Genomic DNA, 25,726 nt, shown 5'->3' with positions numbered 1-25,726 from the left:
TACACTAAAGTCCCGTGATCTAATCAGGTGCAAGGTCAAATACGGACCCGCACCTACACTAAAGTCAGTTGATCTAATTAGGTGCACAGTCAAATAGGGACCCCCATCTTCACTGAAGTCCGCAGTGTTCGAAATTCGCGGTAGCCCGATAGTCCGAGGCTACCAAATTTCAGCTGGGGCTAACGATTTTCCACAGAAACTAGCCCGACCGGGCTACCGTTTTTTCCTTATGTGAGTTAAAAAAGACCATGCCAATTAAATGCGTAACACATCGTTTTTTTGTTGTTGTTTTTTCGCCATGCCTTATTATTTAAGAATGCGTCCTTTAAGGCGACTGGAGCGACTAAGTCGCCTTGACAACGGCGAAGTCGGATTCGCCGGAATTTATGATGATCAAAAAGCTAAATGCTCTGCGATTCAGGGCTCAAGCCATGTGCTGAATGTTTGTTTATTCAATCAATGAATATAAACACATGTAAAAATTAATAATGCCCGAAGTGACAAGTAATTATCGATCAGTTTTTAACCAGTAACTGTGTCTGTTAGCAGCAGTCAAACTCTATGACGTCAATAACTCCGCCCATTAATGTATGTAAATTAACGGATGACATCGGCAGTTTTCGACAACTACGATGGCTATGAAAATCAACAATGCCAAAATAGAAATATCAACATTGATATTTTATTTATTTTGTTTAAATATATTTTATTTATTAGCTAAAATAAAAAGAAAGATATTTAAGTTTCTAATGCGAACAGAAATAAATCATTCTACAAGCATCGTCTTAAATGCGCAGGAAACAGGTGCCCGTTTACTTCATGACAAATTTAATCAAAGTGAAAGGAGAACTGTCGGATATAGTTAAATCGTTGTCAGTGTACAGTATAGTAAGGTTCTATTTTATACCTTTGAATTGCTTTGCCATTTATTTTAAAGAACAATTATAGTAATATTGGCAATATAAACATCGATATATTTTTGTTGTTTCTTCCGAAACTTGAAAGTGAAACTGAAAGTTGAAAAGAGAAAAATGTCATTGCACAATCGCTGGGGCATATCGGATTTGACAAGGATGCATTGGATAACAGAACTAAAAGTACATAATTCTTTCCATTGAATAAATGATATGTCCAGAAAACATGTTTCTCTTTTTATTACCTTTTTGAAAACTTTATTATGCATCAGTCAATTGTAACCACGGCCCCTCCAGGTCCGGGAAATAGCGGGGACTTTGACTTTCGGTCCAGCCAAGCCCAGGTAAACCCCCCGAACTGATAAGTAAAATCCCCGCCAAATGCCCCCGCACCCCAGAGACCCTAAGTAAGGCACATTCCCCGCTATATTTGGCGCGAATACAAAACCACCGCATTCACCCGGCACTGCGGGGCCACCGGGAAGTTAAAAACACGGCCCATTTCCCCGGTATAACCCCGGACCTTGGGGGGCCGTGGTTACAATTGACTGGTGCATTAGTTATGCTACGTTTACACTATGTTTCCGGTGGCCACGGCAGCCCCGTTTGCCCGAAACGTATTGCGCCGTGGGATTTTGGCCATTTTTGTCGCCATAAACAATTTTTGTTAGGTTGTGCTAAGTTTCCTCACGTTTTATCGTGGTAACCGTGACAAGCCGTAGGGGCGAAAAAGTGGTTCGTCCAAGGTGCACTTAGGTCCGGGCGCGGTTTACCAGGGATGCATGTACGTTGCGTCCCGGTCTGATACGTTCTGATAGGATCCCTCACGTTGTTCACGTCTTGATCAAGGTCTGATGCGTTTTCCACGTTTTGTCAAGGCCTCCTATGCATCGAACGCGAACACCGCAGAGCTTTGGATTACGTTTGTGTCCACGGTATAAAGAAAATCCCCCAGGCAACAGCAATTACTGTATCAGAATACTTCGACAAGTAAACATGAATTCCCAAGATGAAAACGATTTTGTGTTTTCACCGCAAATGAAACGTAACGAAACGGCTATCGTCCACCTTGGCTTGCCGTGAAAACCGTGACAAAACGAAGCACGACGTAACAAAACTAGAAAGGAACTTCAGATGCCGGGGATTACATATTATTCCCGCCCCCCTACGGACGATTTATAAGTTGTGTAACGGCCTATTACGTACTGTCACGTGTCATTGCGTTTACCCCGTTTTACTACGACCTACTACGTTTCTCATCCACACCGTGGCTGCCGTGGCAATTTTTTTGACAGTTTGAAATTCTGGCCCGGCATGCACGACAATAACGGTCTGTCACGTTTGCATATCCCGTTCCCCCCGCGCTGTCTCATGTTTATCCCGTTTTCTCCACGGTTGTCTGAAACGGGGCTGCCGTGGCCACCGGGAACATAGTGTAAACGTAGCATTACTGAACTTTTGATGACTACACTATTATATGTATGACTATAATTTATTATTGACGCATTGTTCAGATTGGGGAACATTTATTGAAACTGTATGGGCGTGCTTGATTAGATGATCAGAATCGTTGTGGAATCATATTCAAACTTCCAAAAATTATTCCGATCGAGTGATACTTTATAGTGTTTAAGTTTGGGCTAGTGAAATTGGTTTCGGGCTAGTAAAATTTCCTATCTGGTAGCCCGAATGGGCTAGTAGATTCAAATCCGAATTTCGTACACTGTAAGTCCGGTGATCTAATTAGGCGCACGGTCAAATAGGGGCCCTCACGTACACTGTAAGTCCGGTGATCTTATTAGGTACACGGTCAAATAGGGGCCCTCACGTACACGAAAGTCCGGTGATCTAATTAGGTACACGGTCAAGTAGGGGCCCTCACGTACAAGAAAGTCCGGTGATCTCATTAGGTGCAAGGTCAAGTAGGGGCCCTCACGTACACGAAAGTCCGGTGATCTTATTAGGTGCAAGGTCAAGTAGGGGCCCTCACGTACAAGAAAGTCCGGTGATCTCATTAGGTGCAAGGTCAAGTAGGGGCCCTCACGTACAAGAAAGTCCGGTGATCTAATTAGGCGCACGGTCAAATAGGGGCCCTCACGTACAAGAAATTCCGGTGATCTCATTAGGTGCAAGGTCAAGTAGGGGCCCTCACGTACACGAAAGTCCGGTGATCTAATGAGGTACACGGTCAAATAGGGGCCCTCACGTACACGAAAGTCCGGTGATCTAATTAGGCGCACGGTCAAATAGGGGCCCTCACGTACACGAAAGTCCGGTGATCTTATTAGGTACACGGTCAAATAGGGGCCCTCACGTACACGAAAGTCCGGTGATCTAATTAGGTGAAAGGTCAAATAGGGGCCCTCACGTACACGAAAGTCCGGTGATCTAATAAGGTGCAAGGCCATATAAGGGACGCCCACTTACACTAAAGTCCGGTGATCTAAATAAGTGCAAGGTAAAATGAGGACCCGCACCTACACTAAAGTCCGGTGATCTAAATAAGTGCAAGGTAAAATAAGGACCCGCACCTACACTAAAGTCCGGTGATCTAAATAAGTGCAAGGTAAAATAAGGACCCGCACCTTCACTAAAGTCCGGTGATCTAATTAGGTGCAATGTCAAATAGGTACGCCCACTTACACTAAAGTCCGCTGATCTAATTAAGTGCAAGGTAAAATAGGGACCCGCACCTACTTCCAGTGTTTACCTGTCGCAATGTCCTGTGAAGGAAAACATGTTTTCGCTTTGTCTGTAGGTGGATCAAATAGGGCCCTGACCTACACTAAAGTTTGTTGATCTAATTAAGTGGAAGGTCAAATAGGGACCCCCACCTACAGTAAAGTCCGTTAATATTATTAAGTGCAAGGTCGAATAGGGGCCCCACCTACACTTCAGTCCGTTGATCTGATTAGGTGCACAGTCAAATAGGGAACCCCACCTACACTAAAGTCCGGTGACCTAATTAAGTGGAAGGTCAAATAGGGCCCCCACCCATACTAAAGTCCGGTGATCTGATCAAGTGAAAGGTCAAATAGGAACCCCCCCCCCCCGGCCTACAGTAAAGTCCGTTGATATAATTAAGTGCAAGGTCGAATAGAGGCCCCCACCTACACTAAAGTCCGTTGATCTGATTAGGTGCATGGTCAAGTAGGGTCTAAAGTCCGGTGACGAGGTCAAACCATACTATTCTAAATTGTATTCAATAAACGCATACCTGATCCGCACTAAAAGGTAGTCCACTCGATATAATTCCCAATCGCTCCTCTTACACAAGAGTACAGAAATATCTTTGCACGAGTATCGAATCTGATATAAAACAAGAGCTGTCACAGAGACAGCGCGCTCGACTATTCCGCCGCTTTTCAGTGTAAGGATTGAAAAGTTTTGGCGAAACATGCATGGATCACTGTTAGATTAGATTTCAATGCAATACATGATGTGCGGAGATATTAACATCAATGTGGTTACATGCAAAATTTTAACCAGAATTTTTAAGTGTAATAATAAAGGGCCATTATTTGCAAAACACAGTTATCTAACTTGATTATTCAATTAGGTTGGGTGGTTGAATACCATTGTATAAAGTCTCAATGCGATACATTAAGTAGTTGCTAAGATATTATCCTACGTCACATAGGATAATATCTCAGCAACTACTATGTGTGCTAAGGCCTAAAAAAAATTGTTTGGTTAGGGTTACATCCTCTTCAAAAATAGGTAGGGTAGGTAGGCTTTTTACTTTTTGTATTTTATTTTTTTATTAGACTTTATATAAGAATGTCATTTTCATCATTGGAGAATGGTGTTAAAGTTGTCGTCTATATAAGCATCTAAGGTTTTAAACTACATATTCAAAAGCACCAAAAAAAAAAGATTTTTTTTTGATTTTTTTAAGTTTTTCATTTTTTTTTTCCAACCGACTATAAAAACGGTAGGGTCGGCGCCTATTCCGTAGGTAGGGTCGGGTAACCCGAACCAAATGTATTTTTTTTAGGCCTAACAAGACCTTAACCAGAATTTCTAAGAAGCATAATAAAGGGGCAAAAATTATATAATATGAAAGATAGAGTTATCTTACTTGATTAAATAAGAAGGTTAAATGGTTGGGAGCCTGTGTGTAAAGTTTCAATGCAATACATGATGTATTTGCTGAAGCATTGACTTAAAAGTGGTTACATGCAAAACCTTAACCAGAATTTCTATGTTGAATAAAAAGGGGCCATTATTTGAATTTAATGCAAACTAGAGTTATCTTACTTGGTTATTTAAGTAGATTGGATGGTTGAGTACCATTTTATAAAGTCTCAATGCAATACATCAAGTAGTTGCTGAGATATGTGTGCTTACATGCAAAACCTTAACCAGTATTTCTGAGTTGAATAATTAAGGGCAATTATATGCATTAAATGCAAACTAGAGTTATCTAATTTCGTAAATCAAGTAGCTTGGATGGTTGAGTACCATTGTATCAAGTCTCAATGCAATACCTCAAGCAGTTGCTGAGATATTAACCTATGTGTGCTTGCACGCAAAACCTTAACCAGAATTTCTCAGTCAAATAATAAAGGCCTATTATTTGCATTAAATGCAAACTAGAGTTATCTAACTTCATAAATTAAGTAGGTTGGATGGTTGAGTACCATTGTATCAAGTCTCAATGCAATACCTCAAGTAGTTGCTGAGATATTAACCTATATGTGCTTGCACGCAAAACCTTAACCAGAATTTCTAAGTCAAATAATAAAGGCCTATTATTGGCATTAAATGCAAAGTAGAGTTATCAAACTTGGTTAATTAAGTAGGTTGGATGGTTGAGTACCATTGTATTAAGTCTCAATGCAATACCTGAAGTAGTTGCTGAGATATTAACCTATGTGTGCTTGCACGCAAAACCTTAACCAGAATTTCTAAGTCAAATAATAAAGGCCTATTATTTGCTTTAAATGCAAACTAGAGTTATCTAACTTGGTTAATTGAGTAGGTTGGATGGTTGAGTACCATTGTATCAAGTCTCAATGCAATACCTCAAGTAGTTGCTGAGATATTAACCTATGTGTGCTTGCACGCAAAACCTTAACCAGTATTTCTAAGTCAAATAATAAAGGCCTATTGTTGGCTTTAAATGCAAAGTAGAGTTATCAAACTTGGTTAATTAAGTAAGTTGGATGGTTGAGTACCATTGTATAAAGTCTCAATGCAATACCTGAAGTAGTTGCTGAGATATTAACCTATGTGTGCTTGCACGCAAAACCTTAACCAAGGGGTGACGCAGACGCTTGGGTGAGTAGTATAGCTCTCCTTATTCTTCGAATAGTCGAGCTAAAAAGGACACTTGCAATCATACCTTTTTTCAGCTGTTTCACGGCCGCGCACCCTCGAGTCGGTATAATAGTTTCGTTATGTCCTCTAGTATCTATATAAGTTCATACCTGTTGAAGCATTTCTACGGTTTTTTGTGCTTAGTTCAGTTGTGGTTTTTATCATGTACAAGCATACCTATTTAATCTGTTTCATGGGATATTGTGCCTTGAGTCGGAATACTAGTTCAGTTGTGTCATCTATCATGGAAAGCCATACCTTTTTATTCTGTTCCACGGCGTGTCGTACCTAGGGCCAGTATGCTAGTTCAGTTGTGTCATCTATCATGGAAAGCCATACCTTTTTATTCTGTTCCACGGCGTGTCGTACCTAGGGCCAGTATGCTAGTTCAGTTGTGTCATCTATCATGGAAAGCCATACCTTTTTATTCTGTTCCACGGCGTGTCGTACCTAGGGCCAGTATGCTAGTTCAGTTGTGTCATCTATCATGGAAAGCCATACCTTTTTATTCTGTTCCACGGCGTGTCATACCTAGGGCCAGTATGCTAGTTCAGATGTGTCATCTATCATGGAAAGTCATACCTGCTTAATCTGTTTCGCGGCTTGTTGTGCCTGGGGACGGTATGCTAGTTCAGTTGTGTCATCTATCATGGAAAGCCATACCTGCTTAATCTGTTTCGCGGCTTGTTGTGCCTTGGGTCGGTATGCTAGTTCAGTTGTGTCATCTATCATGGAAAGCCATACCTGCTTAATCTGTTTCGCGGCTTGTTGTGCCTGGGGACGGTATGCTAGTTCAATTTTGCCATCTCTCTTGTAAAATCATACCTGTATAATATGTTTAGTCCGCTATCATGTAAATTTGTACCTTCTTAAGCTGTTCCACAGCATGTTGTGCTTCGGGTCTGTTTGCTAGTTCAGTCTTATCCTCCAGCAGGGTGCGGAGCTTGAACAGGAAGTCCACTAGTTCTGTGTCCTTGACCCTCTGGTCATGGGAATGGCGTACGCGTCGACCAATGTCCCGAACCTTAAATGTTATGTTTGAAATAAGTATTGTCTAACATATAGCTTGTTGTTGTGGTGAACATGGCCCAAATGGAAATGCATACTATCATGCAATATGTAGTAACTATATATGCACTTTAAGACTTCTTGGTTGTTTGGATTATAGTCACGAATGTACAAAATAATCAGAGCAACTTTAAGTGAATACTGAAACATTCTACATTTATTATGAACATTCTTAAAAGCTGAACTCTCACAGATTGACCGTTTAGGCCACGTTTTTATGTTTTGTCTGGGAATGAGCCAATGTTTGTGTTAATGTCTGGAAACCAGTGATATAATGATAATACAGTGAGATGGAAACCAGTGATATAATGATAATACAGTGAGATGTTGTATGGAAAAAAGCGTTAGTAAAAAATTAGTTTCTCGGCAGTTCTTAAGTAAGTTGTCTTATATGATTGAATTAAATGTATTGATGTGACAAATCAGCTGAATTTGAGATAAAAATATTATAAACGTCAAAACTGTCAATCTGTGAGAGTGCAGCTTTAAAAAGTCAACGGAATCATATAATATGATCATAGTGTGATTAATATGTTTACCTCTGTTAATAAATTTTGCTGTGTCGCAACGTTAAACGACAGTTTGGTTTTGAAATCCTCGCAATTTATCATGACGCTGATCACTCCGTTAAAGTCAGTGTCTTTGATGGAGGACACGGTCTTGTAGCCATCAGGAGGCAGGAAACACTTGCCTATCTCCCAGGGAATGGTGCTCCATTTGTCGGCATTCGTATTCTTCCATGATGGTCCCGAAAACCTGTGATGTTTGACTATTTCATCACGGACGCCTTCACAAATCCCATTTGGACAAGGAGCGTACGGTTTTTGAGGATGAAATCTACAGTTTCTAGTACTGGTGCATATCCCACGAGTTGGGCACTTCAACACGTTTTCTGTGAAACAATGTGCGCATGTTGCCCCGGATGGAAGACCCTTGGATGTTCTAGCGGTGCTATAGATGTCCTGGTGAACGCATGTCAGCACATCCTCCAGGAAATCTTGTAATCCGTCCTTGGTGATGTTGAGGGCGAAGGCGGCCTTTACCCAGTTCTGGGCTTCCTTCTCCTTTAATAATTCTCTATATGAGGCCATTGTTTTGCCATTAGATCTTATTCAATACCTGGTAAAAGAAACAAGTCACTGAGTATTACTTACATTACAAAAGTCCCCTTCGGATTCTTAAATTGAAATTACCAGCATTAAAATAAGAGCTGCACTATCACAAATTTACTGTTTGCCAACTTATTTATTATTGTCTAGGAATGAGCCATGTTTTTGCATAAATATCTGCAAACTAGTGGTATTAGACTGCTGATTATGATAAAAGATCAGATCGCAGATTTTCATATTTCCATCGAAAATTTATCTTTTATGGCTAAAAGAGTTACTAACGGTTTAAGAAAAACACATTTTTTTAACTAAACTAAATCTGCAATCTGATTTTTGTCAGCAGTCGTATATCATTGGTTTCCATTCATTTTGATATAAATTGGGTCGTTCCAAGACAAAAAATTTTTTTTTAAAGTTCTCAAAACGTTCAATCTGTGAGAGTGCATCTTTAAGAAAATGTTGAAATAGCCACCACATTTTTTCATGACGTAAGGCCAAATAAAAAAAATGTCTTGTTTCTGGTCACCCGACCGACCCTACTTTTTACCCCCCGACCGTTTTTTTTTTATAGCGTAAAGACCGTTTTTTATAATTAGCGTAAAGTGAGCCGGGATTCCCGGTCCCGGCGCCGAAGAGTAAACCGCGCTAATCCGACAGTAATATTATATTCGTGACGTGTTTTTTATACGGCCGTGTCGAAGATGGCTGGCCCTGCGCAGACGACGTCCGTTACGCATTTGATAGCCATAAAAATAGACAAATGTTCGCACTTCGACGGTTGTAGTGTCATTAAAGTTGCCCATTCGCAAACAACAATAAAAAGTCTTTTCATCGATTTACATGGCGAGCGAGAAAATGTCCGACTTGAAGCTAAATGTTCGGTAAGTTGTATGGTTGTTTAGATATCGTAAAAGGGCCATCGTAAAACAAATAATGCCTCGACCGAGAATGACAGTTTTGGCACCGACATTTTCGTAATTCAAAGACTATCTATACACATATACAAGGTTTATTTGAATCGGACGAATTAAGGCAAAATAATGCCGACGAAGCGTGAATCATTATGCTGAGTAAATGGATTTAAATACTTCGTCTCTCTCAAATACCGAACGTCATATTAAAACGTTTCATTTTTGGACCTTCGTTTTTAATGTTTTAAAGGATTAAAATTAATTTTCTGTATGAAGAACCATTGACATTACACTTAGTTAGGTGCCCGATACTATAATTAAAGCAGATAGAAGAATGAAGGGGCGATCTCTTATCTGGGTTATTTGATCAGTTTGCTTTTAATAAATAAAGTAGGAACTGTGGTCATTTAGATAAAAAGAGCTCCAGATATAAAACATATTTTGTGTTTTCATGATAAATATTTTCTTTGTGTATCCATCAAATCCTATCTTGTAACACCCAGCTTTTTGAGGCAATACTAGTCCTGCTCACATAGAAGATAGGGTTTGCTGGATAAATATAAAAGAGATTTATGTGAAGCTCTGCATATATTTATTTTTTTACAGACCGATGTACGGCCAGATTCTGAATTATTCGAGATTGATCCAGAACTAACAATTGGTGACCTATACTATTTCATTCCAAAGGTTTGAATAAAAAAAAAAAAAAAAAAAAAAACACCTACCTACCGACCCTGTTTTTTTTGAGGCATGTGACCAGAAACAAGACATTTTTTTTTTTTGGCCTAAATTATTTATTTTTTATTGGCCTGCATAATATCCCTATTGCCCTCTATCCACATATTACATTACATGAACCAAGTTTTAATACTTCATTATACAGGGCAAAGATCCAGTTAAGAGATAGAGGATATTTGTTTATTTCAGTGTAAGGTCGTATTTTATTTCACGAGTGTCATAGAAATGTAGTTTTTTTATGATCACGAGTGAAATTAAATATGATCTTACACTGAAATAAACAAATTTTCTGTTTCTTTTATGCTTATTTTCGGAGTTTTATTTGTTTTTTATTTATTTCTGAATTACCCCCTTTTTTGAAAAGGGTGGGCTTTACGCCATTACCCGTGGGGCACCCCTCATGCATAATTATAGCTGTCAACATTTCTACTTTCGGTTTGCTGAGAAATAGTTCTCTGCTATTCATTCTTAATATTCGCTCGTTTTTTTATTGCAAAGCTTTATGAACAGTAAACAATGAAGTATTATTAGTGCACATATGTTCCAAAAAATAATGAAAACACTTTTTATTTTAAGATGGGCATGAATACATAACCAAATTACTACGCCGCTATTTAAGGAATGACGTCACCATTACGTCATATGTACTTTTGTTGTGTGGAAAATTCTCAATAAATAAAAAAAAGTTGTTATGATTGATAGACATTTTTTCACATGCTCAATACACTGTAAATCAAAACTGTCATTATTCCTGAAACTTTTATACCTTAAGTATGATATCTATTCTTGCTTGATTTATCATTTAGAGTAGGGATTAAAGCATAAACTGCTGCCCTATAGTTGAAAGGTCATTTTGGAAGATCTGTCATGGCGGACGGTGCAATTTTTAGAGTTTGTTTTTCAAGTGGAGTGATTTTTCTTAGGAATAACTTGACCCCCCTTTTTATTGGCTTAAAAGGTAATTTAAAGTTTGTACTTTAAGAATATATGTGGTTATCATAGCCTGCATTCGTTCGAAATGCCTTTAAATGTTGTCTAAAAATTATAATTTTACATTGAATTATATAGGGAATAACAATGGTGGTGTGTAACCTTTAAAGAATGAAAATTTGGAAGGTCAAATGTGTTAGCAAAACAAATGTGGATACTCATTGGATTTTAACCATTCTTCTTAGTTTAAGACAGCATGTACGCGTGTTTTTATAGTAAGTTAATATTCAGTCATCTTACTGTCAGAGACCAGTCTGTTTCGCTTTAAATAAAAGGTTTGTTTTCCAGATAAAGAGTAAATGCCAAGCTAGTTTGTTGACACATTTTGAGGTGTGGGTGGGGTAAAAAAATCTCGGATCTATCTGTAAATTGTTGTGTGAATTCTCCAGGAAGCTCATTTTACGCACTAGAACGGTTAACAGTTCAAAATACATGTACATTTGAACGATGATATAAAATTTTATTTATGTTCGAACAGTTGTTTTTGTCTGTAATTTGTTTGGTATGAAAGCAAATGTTCGAACATTCAGCTTCAAAGATCAGTAAAATGTTTGATAAATGGGATAACCGGTTTTAAATGGTAAGTTGTTAATTTTCAATTATATAATTATTTAAATTTATAAAACATTTCTTTAATTTTTTTTTAACATTTTTGACATAATTTACTGAAGTCCAGTGTTCTGTTTTGATCAAGGCAAGTAATTTAAAAGTAGTTCTGAAAGTTGATATTTTCACTTCTTATTTTGCAGTGAAAATATCAAATTGATATTTTCACTGTTGTTATTTCACTGTTAAAACCCCATATTTCATCGTAAAGCATGAAAGAAATTGGTGTATTCACTGCTTTACCAGCCAAATGTATCATAGGTGCTATACACAGCAGCTTTTATAATTTTTGGATAACATTTTTGCTGTTATTATAGGACCCTTATAAATTGTAGTAAATTGATTCGTTATGTTGCCATGGCAACCAATAAAATAAAATGATGTGCATGATATTCGGACGGACATCCCCTACTGTGAAATCGGTAGGGGGTTAAAATTATTACATATTATACAGCATAAAAGTATTCAAGTAATAACCATTGTAATGGTTCATGGTTATTACTTTTTTTAGGGATGCAAACGAATATTCGATCGAACGTTTGGTATTCGAATGTCAAAATAGGTATTCGAATATTCGATGTTTTTGTTGAAATAATAAATTAATATACTTTTTGCCTACAACTGTCATCTTCGTCTGTCTTGTTTTTACAACGACCCCTAATGCCATAGGTGTGAACTTGATTACACTATACACGCGTCATATCGGATATATCGCCGGGAACTATAAACAGTCCCCGTAATTTTGCATTTACTGGCTGTTAGACAAGTGACATAAAACACATTCCAATTATTTTGGGTACATTTAAATGACCATGCCAATTAAGGGTTTAAGAGATCGGCCTTTATACCAATGTTTTGTCTTCACTGCTAATCAAGCTTGGCGATATTGCTCAAATCGCATTGATGATATGAAGGACATGTGCTAGTTATGTGCTTTAAAACTGTTTTCATGTTTTCAATATAACGCTCTTGCGTACAAAAATTAACTGAAAGTGTATGGTTTAACGTTTAAGGATATATGTCCTGTATTGTTGCACAACACCTAAGACAAAAGCGACGTTTAAACATGGTGTCGTTTTCTATAAATATATTTCGTAAACATCAATCCCAGAACGAGGCTGCAAGTCCCACGTTGGCGCATATCGTCATTTAACTGGGACAAACGCAATTCCCTGATCTTATTTTGCATTTTTTACATAAATGAACGCAGAGGTTTTTTTTTTTTTTGTTAAAGATATATTGCTTTTTCTTGGGATATATTTTGTAAATGGGAAATTCAGAGGCTAATTTGTGGAACAATAAGGGTCCGTCGCGTGTACCGAATACGACCAGGAAGGGTAACAGGGTCCCCACTATTACTTTAGTGAATAATAATAGTTTACTACAATTCTTAAAGGTTCATTTTGGTGTTCGAATATTCGAATATTCGATCGAAAGAATTACCGAATATTCGAATATCACTTTTGCCATTCGTTTGCATCCCTACTTTTTTTTACCAAAATAATCAATTTAATGCGATGCAGTCGCATAACTCTTTATTTTGGTAAATACATACTGACATAACCCTAAAAGCTGCACTCTCACAGATTTACCAATTTTACAACATTTACCAATTTTACAACATTTTCTTTTGTCCTGGAAACAGCATTTTTTGCGTGAATATCTGCAAACCAATGATATAAGAATGCTGACAAAAAATTGGATCGTAGATTTTTATATTTCCGCTCGAAAACTAATGTTTTATGGTTAAAACCATAACATATGGTTTAAGAAAAATGCATTAAAAATCATTTTTTGAACTTAAATATAAAATTCTATGATCTAATTTTTTGTCAGCAGTCTTATATACCTGGTTTTTATGCATTTTCACAAATATTGGCTCATTCCAAGACAACGAATAAAAAAGTTGACAAAACGTTCAATCTGTGAGAGTGCAGCTTTAAAACAGCTTAGTATTCGAGAGAATATTTTGTCTACTGGTTCAGCTACTATAACAGCTGACTGCTAATTTTCTTAAGTGAATGTACTGCAGATTTAAAAAATACTGTATAATTTCGACCTCCAATCGCAGGTTCGATGAGTCAGAGTATATACAAATTTATTTTAGCTCGATTGTGACGAAAGTTAAGCTTATAGAATCACTCCCGGGTCCGTTTCCTGGGCAGAAACCAGTACTGTGTCCATTTTGAGAGGCCATGAGAAAGTACCCCTGGTGGGGATTGAACCCCTTGGATGAGAGGCGGGCACCTAAACCACTAGACCACTCTCACCCTGATGGGGATCAAACCCAAAACCTCATGGATGAGAGGCGGACACCTATACCACTAGACAACTCTCACCCCTCTTGTGATAAATCCAATCTATGGAACCCATAGCATCATCACTCTGGTGAACGAGAATGATTAAATTGATGCTGATCCGTGGTCTAGTGGTACCGCACTTGACTATCAATCTATGGGTAGGAGGTTTGACTCCCATGCAGGCCTACAGCCTATAATATATAGTAGTATCAGGTATCAGCAGATAAGGTAAATGAAATTATAAAACTATGCTTCATTCACTTTTTTTTCAGTATATGTGTAGACGCATTGTTATAATACAGTATTATTCATTATATTTATAGTTATCCTTCTTACCTGATTTATATGTTTGTTGTATAACTTTTACATAAAGTTTTATTCTATAAGACTGTATGTTTCTTTGTATATGTTCTGATTATCATGTGTCATGTGTCTTCATATCGGAGGAAAAAGAATCTCTCCCTACTTTTCTACATGACATGTTAGAATAATTAATGTGATTGTGTTAAAAATAAGGTACAGTACAGCCTTTTAGCTCACAGAGTCACTGTTAATATCAAAATGATCCAGGGCTTTCTCTGGCCATTTTGGGAAAAAGAAACTGGAGATTTTGGGAAATTTTGTGTCGTGAAAATGTCGAAATTGGGAAATTGTACAGTTAAAAGAAAAAGCTGTGTAGTCTCCTGAGAATTAGGAAATAATTTAATATTAGTTTATTTTCCCTTTAAAGGACCCAAAATGGCTGAAATATCAATCCTTGGGTGGTAAATATCTATTGCAATAAAAATCAATGATTTCCGAGATCTATTATCAAAAAAACTTTACATGACATGACTTATTAGGATGTTGCAAATGAACCAATACAGATAAAAAGACTTTCTAAAAAAAAATAATCTTTTATTGGTATTTTTTTCTGAAGATTGGGAAAAATACCTTATATTTTGCTTTGGGAATGGGTCTGATAGTCGGACCCTTGGGTACTATACAAAAAGCCATGTAATCATACACCAAATTGATGATTATGTGTTACTATGATTCACAGCCTATAAATAAGTATGCACTGGGATACCAGGATGATTTTTCACAAAGCTTATGCACCAGTCAATTGTAACCACGCCCCCCCCCCCAGGTCCGCGGAATAGCGAGGACTTTGACTTTCGGTCCAGCCAACCCCGGTTAAATCCCCGCTCTGCGAGGACGAACAGATGGTAAATTCTCCACCAAATGCCCCCGCACCCCAGGGACCCTAGTTAAGGCCCACTTCCCGCTATATTTAAAGCGAAGACAAAACCACCGCATTCACCCGGCACTGCAGGGCCACCTGAAAGGTAAAAACACGGCCCATTTCCCCGGTATATCCCCGTCCTGGGGGGCCGTGGTTACAATTGACTCAGGTGCATTAATAATAGAAAGGCTGGTTTCTTACTATAAAAACAATAAAACATAAATTGAACCAAAATGCAATACTTTTGTCATTGAGAATGACAATTCATATATGTATTTAACTACATGTATGATAAACAAGTCTAATTTCATCTATTCATGACATTTGTGCAACCGTTATGGATGAATGAGTAGCCTGTGTGTTTCATCTATCGGTGTACTAAGACTTCCTTTGCTTATTGTAAAATCGAAGTTGATATAAATGTATAATTTTTATTACATATATGTTGAGGATTTAATTACCTTTAAAATTATGTGGCCATAAAAGTATTTCTATAGTATATGTCCTGACCTATTTGTTGACATAGGGGTCGGCCATTTTGTTTTGTGACGTATGTACAATCAACCGGTGTATATGACATTTTCAGTAGATAACAATACCAAACATGGATGTAACCTGACAGCGAATATGCACATTGTTAAGAAGCACCTGTCAGTGACGTCATCAGCATATATAAATAGATGAAATCGGGAAAATCCTATCTGGGTTTTGCGAGATTCTAGCAATAGCAATGGCTTACATTTAGAAAGTTGAATTAGAATATAGAAAAAATGTAATTACGTATATTTTTTTGATTTTGGGGGAATACTTACGCGTAGAAACAACATGATCTTTAAATGTTTGTAGCTGACAGTTCTCTCGAATGAATATAAACAATACGAAGTGCAGGTACCCGTTCACGTGATCGATATTCGGCATATTTCGGATTACATCGATAGACGGTATACACCGATAGATGAAACATTGAGTATACAGTAGAATCTATTCGATATAATCAGAAAGTATTTTGTTAACTCTAAGCCTTTTTCCCTTTAATAACTTATCTATTATTTTCCCCCTCTTAACCAGTATGTTTATACATATGTAATTGTTTATTTGGAGGTCATAATGGGATAATGACTTTCAAGGTTTGAGCAGTATACATACACGTAAAACGAAAGCAGTTAGAGCGTAAATAACGCCGTTATAAACAGGTCTAACAGGATCATGAAATTATACGTCAAATGAAACATGATTTTCAAATATTAAACTCAATTAATATGGTTTTGCATTTCTTAAATGTCTCTGATTACACACATAATGTGATGCTGATCTGAAAAGTTGTTGAATTGTGTTAAAAAAATCAAAACTCACATTCACGGCCGCCATTAAAGCAAATACGTGACGAACATTTAGTATAGCGCATGCGCGCGGTATGACTAAAATACGAAAATAACCTATTTTCGCGAAAATAGCTTTTTTGACTAAAATACGAAAATAAGGTTATTTTTGATGAAAATAAAGTTATTTTCGCGAAAATAAGATTTTGAAAGAAATATGAAATTAGAGTTAGTTTTGGCAAAAATAACATTTTTGACGAAAATATAGTAAGTTTTTGGCAAATTTCGCGAAAATAAGTTTTTGAAAGAAATATGAAAATAGAGTTAGTTTTGGCGAAAATAACATTTTGACAAAAATATAGTAAGTTTTGGGCAAAAATAAAGTTATATTCGCGAAAATAAGATTTTGAAAGAAATTTGAAAATAGGTTTTGGCGAAAATAACATTTTTGACCAAAATATAGTAAGTTTTGGTCAAAAATAAGTTATTTTCACGAAAATAAGATTTTGAAAGAAATATAAAAATAGAGTTAGTTTTGGTCAAAAATAAGTTATTTTCACGAAAATAAGATTTTGAAAGAAATATGAAAATAGAGTTAGTTTTGGCGAAAATAACATTTTTGACCAAAATATAGTTATTTTTTGGCAAAAATAAAGTTATTTTCGCGAAAATAAGAATCTGATATAAATATGAAAATAGGGTTAGTTTTGGCGAAAATAACCTTTTTTGACAATAATGTATTTAGTTTTTACTAAAATCAAGTTATTTTCGCGAAAATAAGATTGTGATATAAATATGAAAATAGGGTTAGTTTTGGCGAAAATAACATTTATTGACAATAATGTATTTAGTTTTTACTAAAATCAAGTTATTTTTGCGAAAATAAGTAGGGTTAGTTTTGGTGAAAATAACATTTTTGACAATTATGTGGTTAGTTTTTGGCAAAAATAAAGTTCTTTTCGCGAAAATAAGATTTTAAAAAAAAATGTGAAAAGTACCTTTTTCTGTTATGCGCGAATACATTTGGGCGTCAACCGTAACAACTCGGCCTTCTCTGGCAAGATTCAAGATAGTAGACCGGCAAGCTTCGACATAGACCTCGTAAATTGTAGTAAGGATAAGTATTGTATTAAAATCAAAGCGCTTCAGGCGTTGAATGGCCTTCGGCCTGCAATGTTATGTGGGTATAGTAATGTAATTGTAAAAAAATAATTATTAAATTAAATTATAACATAAAAATCTAAAGATAGTATATAAGTAAGTATATGAGTAGCTCAACTTTAAGAGTTTTATGTTGATTCTCAATTAGATCATGTAGTATAAGTCACTTGAAATGTGGAATACGCCAAATAGTTACGTATAAGGTATGGAGTAATTCTTAATATCACATTAAACCTTATCTGGAGCTTTGGTTTTTATAAACAATGCACTGCCAAGGATAAATCATAAATGATTTTTTAGTAATATCTGCACTTCAATTCAAACTAGACTGAGGCTTATTTAATTTACTTCCAGGGTATGCCAGCTTAACCAAATGCATCCCAAATAAATGCATTGAACATATTAATAAGGTTTATGTGTAACGCCTACTTCTACAACGACAAATACCTCTGGATCGAATCACCCGAATACTATTTAATCCCTGTATGTTTGATGTACATGTGTCTAAATAATGCCCTCAACCAATGCCACAAAATGAACAGAATACTCATCTATATCAGTGGTTTTAAATATGCATATGCATTATGTTTCATGCTCAAGAATTTGTTCTGAAATTACTGAGACAAAGTGAGAAATATTCACACACTTTCCGTTTCATTCGGCATTACATGACTATGACACAAATTGTAGCAGATCGATAGCCTTACGCGATTTGATTTGAATGGTAAAAGTGTATACTTATCTGCATTTAGTACTGGTTCAATGTTGTTAGTATGTACTTACCCAAGAGAATGGTCTTATGTGGACACACGTTTTACAAACACAAGGATAAACTAACAATTACGATGAAAATAAAAAGTAAGAGCGATTTAAGCTATTAAAAACATAGGAAATATTCTTATGAATGAACTTCAATCACCAAAATAAATTGATTGTTGGATAAAATAAAGCATTAAAATTTAAATTAAAACATTATGGTTTGATGTCTTATGCATAATTAGCTTTTAATTGCATCATGATACGATCCATATTTTCCCGAATTCTCAGAGTTTATTTCCGGGAAATAAACCTCTCTGAATGCGATGAACCAGATTCTATTCTTAACTACAAAGTACATGTAGATATTATTAGATATTATCGGTCCTCGGCCTTACATGTATTTGTTTGATTCAGTACGCGTTCATTTTGAAACTATTTGCAGATTCTGCTTTTTATATTGCGTTTTTTAACTCTCTGATATTGAAATAATTGCTTTATGTACAGTTTTAATCCATGCCAAGAAATCCTATTCAATTTTCGATTAAGAAGGAAACCCCTGTATGCCAACATATACCTGGATTTTAGCAGCATATGCACTATGTTCCATTCAGTGGTTTTGTGCTAAGGGTTAAAGGGCTGACTTGGTTCTCCATGTAATTTTTATCAGTTATCTGCTGTAACAGCTAATTGATTTTATTTAATGGCCATTACGACCAGCACAAAATTCAGGGGAGCAATGATTTTGGTCATTTTTCGGAAAAATCTTTCTATAGTGCATGTTTCTTAGGTATGAAGACAATGTCAGATGAACACAAAACTAAGCAATTTTCTAGATTGAAACATTGCAAAAACAAATCGCAATCAGTTATACGTAAATGCATTTTAAACGCCTCAGAATGTGTTCATGATGATATGAACAAAATTAAAGTAAATTTAACATTCGTTGATTTATTTTTTCAAGTTTTGTTTGTACTTTCCATTTTCCATGGTGTATACGTATACTTACGAACACAATATTTTTACAGTGAAAAAACAACAAAGCTTTAAAAAGGAATAATAAGAGTGTGTGTTTTTGTTAAAAAATGCGAACCCAATAAATCTGACATTTTAAAATCAATATCCATACGCTTAGTAAAGCATACCCTTAAATATAATTCGACCTATGAGACGGCCAGATTCATATACAATGTAATATAGGTTACATTTTCATTCCAAATAAAACAGTTGGTTTTTCATTTACAATTTTCATTAACATCTGTCATATGTCTAAAAAAAATAATGTTACTCATTAAAAACAACATAATTATTTTTGTTTAAGAATAAGTAAATAATAAGTTTTACTAAAATAAGTACTCTGTAATTATGTCTAACACTTGATACTTCTTCACGTCTTTCTGGGCAAAATTAAATACATTCTTCCAAATCTTGACCCAAACTACAGCAACTCTCTAGATATGATAACATGATTAAACACATGGTCAGATTCTCGGTCAATTAGGGATTAATGTGTAGCTGAAATTGACACTCGTGTAGAAATGAAAAGTGGAAAAATTTGCTGGTATTTCTTGGCATGTTGTGCTCAACTGATCTAAAAAGTCAAATCACCCTTGTCATGCCTACAGCCTTTTTAGCTCTCAGAGTCAGTGTTGCAATCTCTAAATAATCATACATCAAATTGATGATTATGTGTAACTATGATACCAAGATGGTTTTTCACAAAGCTTAATAATAGAAATGTTGGTTTCCTACTATAAAAACATAAAACGAACCGAAATGCAATACTCTTGTCATAAAGATGGTTGTTGTTGTTGAGTTTATATAGGTCTGCCCGCGCCCTATAATGGCTGCATTATGGCTTGACCCCGTCACATCCCCAAGTGTGACTTAAACAGAATTTTGAAGCTAAAGGGGGAGTTTTACCCCACTTGTCGTAAAGAATGACAATTCGTATCATATATATGTAAACTACACACAGGAGCAGGTTGCGTTGTTTTGACACACCACGCCCCCGCAGATATCGTCCAACAGAGCCGTGCACACGATTTACAATCTTTGTTTATTTCTTTACTCATATGTCGACATGGATATTGCGCAACCGGAAATTATTCACGGCGCATGTGTTGGTGCCCTGTTGGCATCCACGATTTAGTTGTGTTGCGTGGGTCATTATGTTCGTGTATACACACACTAGCTCGCATATATATTTATTGTAAACAAAGTCTGAAAATTGTTTATTTGCGTGCACAGCTTTATGGGATGACATTTGACTTCCATTTTACATGTATCGTGATAGATATATGGTTTCTCTTAGGCACAAGTGTTGAATTGATGCAATAATGCATTTTAGTCTGGAAAATTTCGATGAAATTAGCGGGTAGTTGTTCGTCGAGTAACGTGTTTTTTGCATTTTGGGTTTGAAATTGCATTTATTTTCAATAAAAGTGTACATTTTCTTAATGATTGGTATTAACTCTACAAGGAAAGCCCAAAAGTGTATAGTTTGGTTGCGATTTGACAAAGTTACGGCCTCTTGAGCAGGGCCATCTCAGCAAATATGGGGAAATACATGAGCAAGTCGTCACCCTTTACAAAGATAATAGTATAAAAATTAAAAATAAAATTGCCAGTTATCACAAGTTACAGTTACCACATCATATTCTTACTAAAACATGATTATATAAAAAACCGGCGGGGGCAGGGTGCATCAAAACAACGCAACCTACCCCTGTGTAACTACATGTATGATAACTTATCTATTATTTTCCCCTCTTAAACCAGTATGTATATACATATGTAATTGTTTATTTGGAGGTCTTAATGGGAAAATTACTTTCAAGGTTTGAGCAGTACTGTACATACACGTAAAACGAAAGCATTTAAAAGCGTCTAACAGGATCATGAAACATGATTTTTAAATATTAAACTCAATTAATATGGTTTTGCATTTCCTAATGTCTCTGATTATACATATTATGTGATGCTGATCTGAAAAGTTGTTGTGTTTAAACAAATCAAAACTCACAATCACGGCCGCCATCCAAGTATCTCCAAGCGAATACGTGACGAAAATTTAACAAAGCGCATGCACGAATGCATTTGGGCGTCAACCGTAACAACTCGGCCTTCTCCGGCAAGATTCAAGATAGCGGATCACTTCAATTGCAACAACTGTATGGAGGCTATTCGTTGCCAAAAGTCCAGACGTGTAATTCCCACAATGTGGTTCTTAATCGTACTAAATATCTCTTACATTTGTCAATATAGACGTGCTATTTGTTGTTTCTATTCGTCAGTTTTTCCGTATTGATTTGTCATTTGTCATTATTGTACCCTTATTTTCACCTAAATGTGAAAAAAGCCCTGACTGTTGAGTGTGGGTGGGGTATAAAAGGTAGCAGCAAGTAATAATTGTTTATTAGCAATAAATTGACTTCATCATTAAATATAAAATGCTTTATTAATTACCTATAAAATAATATTCGTTACAGTATAATGTACGAGTTATATGAAGTTGTAATCTAAGTGTATTTTATCCATACAGTTCCAGTTACCATGTAAGAAACCTCTGGGGCATCTTAGTGAATAATTTCAACTTAATGAAAATTTAGATTTTTTTCTTCGTAAATTTTAAATTATCTAATATTACTTGCAAACATTGCAAAAAGGCAAGAAAGTGTCCTCTAATGGTAGAATTTAAAATAGTGTTTATAGTAATTTAAAGCTGCACTCTCACAGATTGACAGTTTTGACAACCTTTTTTTGTCCCAGACTCGGCTGATTTTGGCAGCAATGCTTTCTATACAAATAATAAGATTACTCACACTAAAACAGATCTAAATTGTTTGGAAAACTGCCGACATTTTTCATTTTTCTTAAAACGTTACTTTAGTATCACTTTCATACCACTGGTATCCACATTTACGCAAAAATTGGCTAATTCCAAAACAAAAAATAAAAATAGTTGTCAGCACGGTCAATCTGTGAGAGTGCAGCTATAAAAGAAAAAATAGGACAATGGGACTTTTCATTCTTGAAGTATAATTTAATGCTAATGACTTACATTTTGTTGTGTTTGAGTCAAGTATCATTTTGCATACATCTCATTTCATGTCATATGTGCGTATTAATTACTATTATATAGACAAAAACATGTTGTAATATCATATATTATTTTATTCGACATGAAATAATTTATAATCCATCCTGTTTCCAAATCATAGTCCATAGTGTCATAATATAGATGATTCGTAATGTCCATAATAACGTTCGCAATGTCCATGGTCCAAAGTATCATAGTTAAGGCGGAGTTAAGAGTATCTACAAATAAAATTAAATTCATATCGTAAACATGTTCAACTGCGAATGAAAAGTCACCACCATACAATGTACTTTGTGGACTACGAACTGAAATCTGTCTTCTACACACCGCAATGTAAAACTCGGCATGTGACTTTCACAGAATGACGTGTGTTTTAACATACACAACTTAATAAACACGCCTGAATCGTCTGTTGAATAGATGCAACGAGAATAAAACTCCAATTGGTACCATGAAAAATGAAAATGTGCAGTGTAAAATGTAAACATACAATCAATGAGTTGGCGGTTGTAAAATGTAAATTGGTAAATCATCAATGTTACAAACCTAAAATACACACATACACGTATGGACTTTTGGCAACGAATAGCCTCCATACCCCTGTAGTCCCCATCCCGATCCGGTGAAATCAGTAAGGGATTTACCTAAATAATGTACTGCAGATTTGACAAATACTGTCATCTCATTTCGCAACATATACTTTAAAACATTAAGATTGATTATAAACATGAAATTATTAAAACATTCTGATTACTTGCTGATAAAACATGCATTTGTGAAGATGTTATTTAAAATTATTTCGATCGCTTATATACTCTCTCCTAATTATGACTTACTATCTCCTAATTCGGAGATACTAACTTATAATAATGTCTTACTAAGTCCTAGTTATGAGAAACTATCTTCTAATTACGACCTTCTATCTCCTAATTAGGAGATATTAACTCATAATTATGACTTAGTAATTAGGAGATACTTACTCATAAATATGACTTAGCTAATCGTTATAAAGATGTACACCCAGCCTTTTGCAATGGAAAAAGTACACCAGTACTTTACCAACCTTCACTGTGCGAGTGTGTTTAACCCCCTCACCGTCCCAGTGTATTTAACAACCTTCGCCATGCCCGTGGGTTTAACAGCCTTCACCGTGCCAGTGTTACTATGTGTTTAAGCCCCTCATTGTGCCATTGTAATACCCCCCTCACCGTGCCAGTGTGTTAACCACCCTCATTGTGCCAGACTAATAACCCCCATCACCGTGCCAGTGTATTAACCACCCTCATTGTGCCAGACTAATAACCCCCATCACCGTGACAGTGTGTTAACCACCCTCATTGTGCCAGTGTGTTTAACCCCCTCACCGTGCCAGTGTAATACCCCCCTCACCGTGCCAGTGTTATACCCCCCTCACCGTGCCAGTGTAATATCCCCCTCACCGTGCCAGTGTAATAACCCCCTCATCGTGCCAGTGTGTTAACCACCATCATTGTGCCAGTGTAATACCCCCCTCACCGTGCCAGTGTAATGATCCCTCTCACCGTGCCAGTGTAATAACCACCCTCATTGTGCCAGTGTAATACCCCCCTCACTGTGCCAGTGTAATACCCCCTCACCGTGCCAGTGTGTTAACCACCCTCATTGTGCCAGTGTAATAACCCCCTCACCGTGCCAGTGTAATAATCCCTCTCACCGTGCCAGTGTAATAACCACCCGCATCGTGCCAGTGTAATACCCCCCTCACTGTGCCAGTGTAATACCCCCTCACCGTGCCAGTGTGTTAACGACCCTCATTGTGCCAGTGTAATACCCCCCTCACCGTGCCAGTGTAATAATCCCCCTCATCGAGCAAGTGTAATAACCACCCTCATTGTGCCAGTGTAATACCCCCCTCACTGTGCCAGTGTTATTCCCCCCTCACCGTGCCAGTGTAATAACCACCCTCATTTTGCCAGTGTAATAACCACCCTCACCGTGCCAATGTAATAACCCCACTCACTGTGCCAGTGTTATAGCCCCCCTAATTGTGCCAGTATAATAACCACCCTCACCGTGCCAGTGTGTTAACCACCCTCATTGTTCCAGTGTAATAACCCCCCTCACCGTGCCAGTGTAATAACCCCCTCACTGTGCCAGTGTGTTAACCACCCTCATTGTATCAGTGTAATAACCCCACTCACCGTGCCAGTGTGTAAACCACCCTCATTGTGCCAGTGTAATAACCCCCTCACCGTGCCAGTGTAATAACCCCCCTCTCTGTGCCAGTGTGTTAACCACCCTCATTGTGTCAGTGTAATAACCCCCTCACCGTGCCAGTGTAATACCCCCCTCACCGTGCCAGTGTGTTAACCACCCTCATTGTGCCAGTGTAATACCCCCCTCACCGTGCCAGTGTAATAACCACCCTCACCGTGCCAGTGTAAAAAACCCTCACTGTGCGAGTGTGTTAACCACCCTCATTGTGCCAGTGTAATAACCCTCCTCACCGTGCCAGTATAATACCCCCCTCACCGTGCCAGTGTGTTAACCACCCTCATTGTGCCAGTGTAATAACCCCTCTCACCGTGCCAGTGTAGTAACCCCCCTCACCGTGCCAGTGTGTTAACCACCCTCATTGTGCCAGTGTAATAACCCCCCTCACCTTGCCAGTATATTAACCACCCTCACTGTGCCAGTGTAATACCCCACTCACCGTGCCAGTGTGTTAACCACCCTCATTGTGCCAGTGTAATACCCCCTCACCGTGTCACACGGCTCTTTGGGACGATATTTGACTTCCATTTCACCTGTATTGTGATAGATATATTGTTTCTCTTGGGCACAGGTGTTGAATTGATGATGCAAAAGCGGGATAATGCATTTTCGTCTGGAAAATTTCGGAGAAATTAGCGTGTAGTTGGTTCGTCGAGTAACATGTTTTAGGAAATTCGGGTTTGAAATTGCATTTGTTTTCGTTAAAACTGTACATTTTATTACAGATTGACACTAACTCTACAAGGAAAGTCCAAAAATGTAGAGTTTGGTTAAGATTTGATAAAGTTATGGTTTCTTAAACAGGGTCATATCGGCAAATATATGGAAATTCAGGGTCAAGTCGTCACCCTTTACAAAGATAATAAAAAATATATATATATATGTTTTGCCAATTTTCACAAGTTACAGTTACCACATCATTTTCTTACTAAAAATTGATGAAAAAAACAAA

At 36.9% G+C, this 25,726-nt stretch overlaps 1 protein-coding gene across 4 annotated transcripts in view; it reads right to left on the bottom strand.

Moving 5' to 3' along the window:
• LOC128246638 (uncharacterized) overlaps positions 1-25,726 on the bottom strand; it is a 41,179-nt gene that overhangs the window by 7,379 nt on the left and 8,074 nt on the right. The window contains exons 2-4 of one of the 4 annotated variants that reach the window (XM_052964936.1): positions 17,501-17,600; positions 7,844-8,423; positions 7,102-7,260 (exon numbers count right to left, since the gene is read on the bottom strand). In XM_052964936.1, coding sequence (XP_052820896.1) covers positions 7,102-7,260; positions 7,844-8,395 — 711 coding nt within the window. In that variant the 5' untranslated portion in view covers positions 8,396-8,423; positions 17,501-17,600. Of the gene's footprint in view, positions 1-7,101; positions 7,261-7,843; positions 8,424-16,536; positions 16,574-17,500; positions 17,671-25,726 lie in introns of those variants that run through there. The other 3 variants (XM_052964937.1, XM_052964939.1, XM_052964938.1) reach the window with 3 other exon arrangements.

Source organism: Mya arenaria, chromosome 9 (assembly GCF_026914265.1).
Source record: "Mya arenaria isolate MELC-2E11 chromosome 9, ASM2691426v1".
NCBI lineage: Eukaryota > Metazoa > Mollusca > Bivalvia > Myida > Myidae > Mya > Mya arenaria.
The sequence above is the reverse complement of the archived record's forward strand: the minus strand, read 5'-3'. Positions and strand labels throughout refer to the sequence as shown.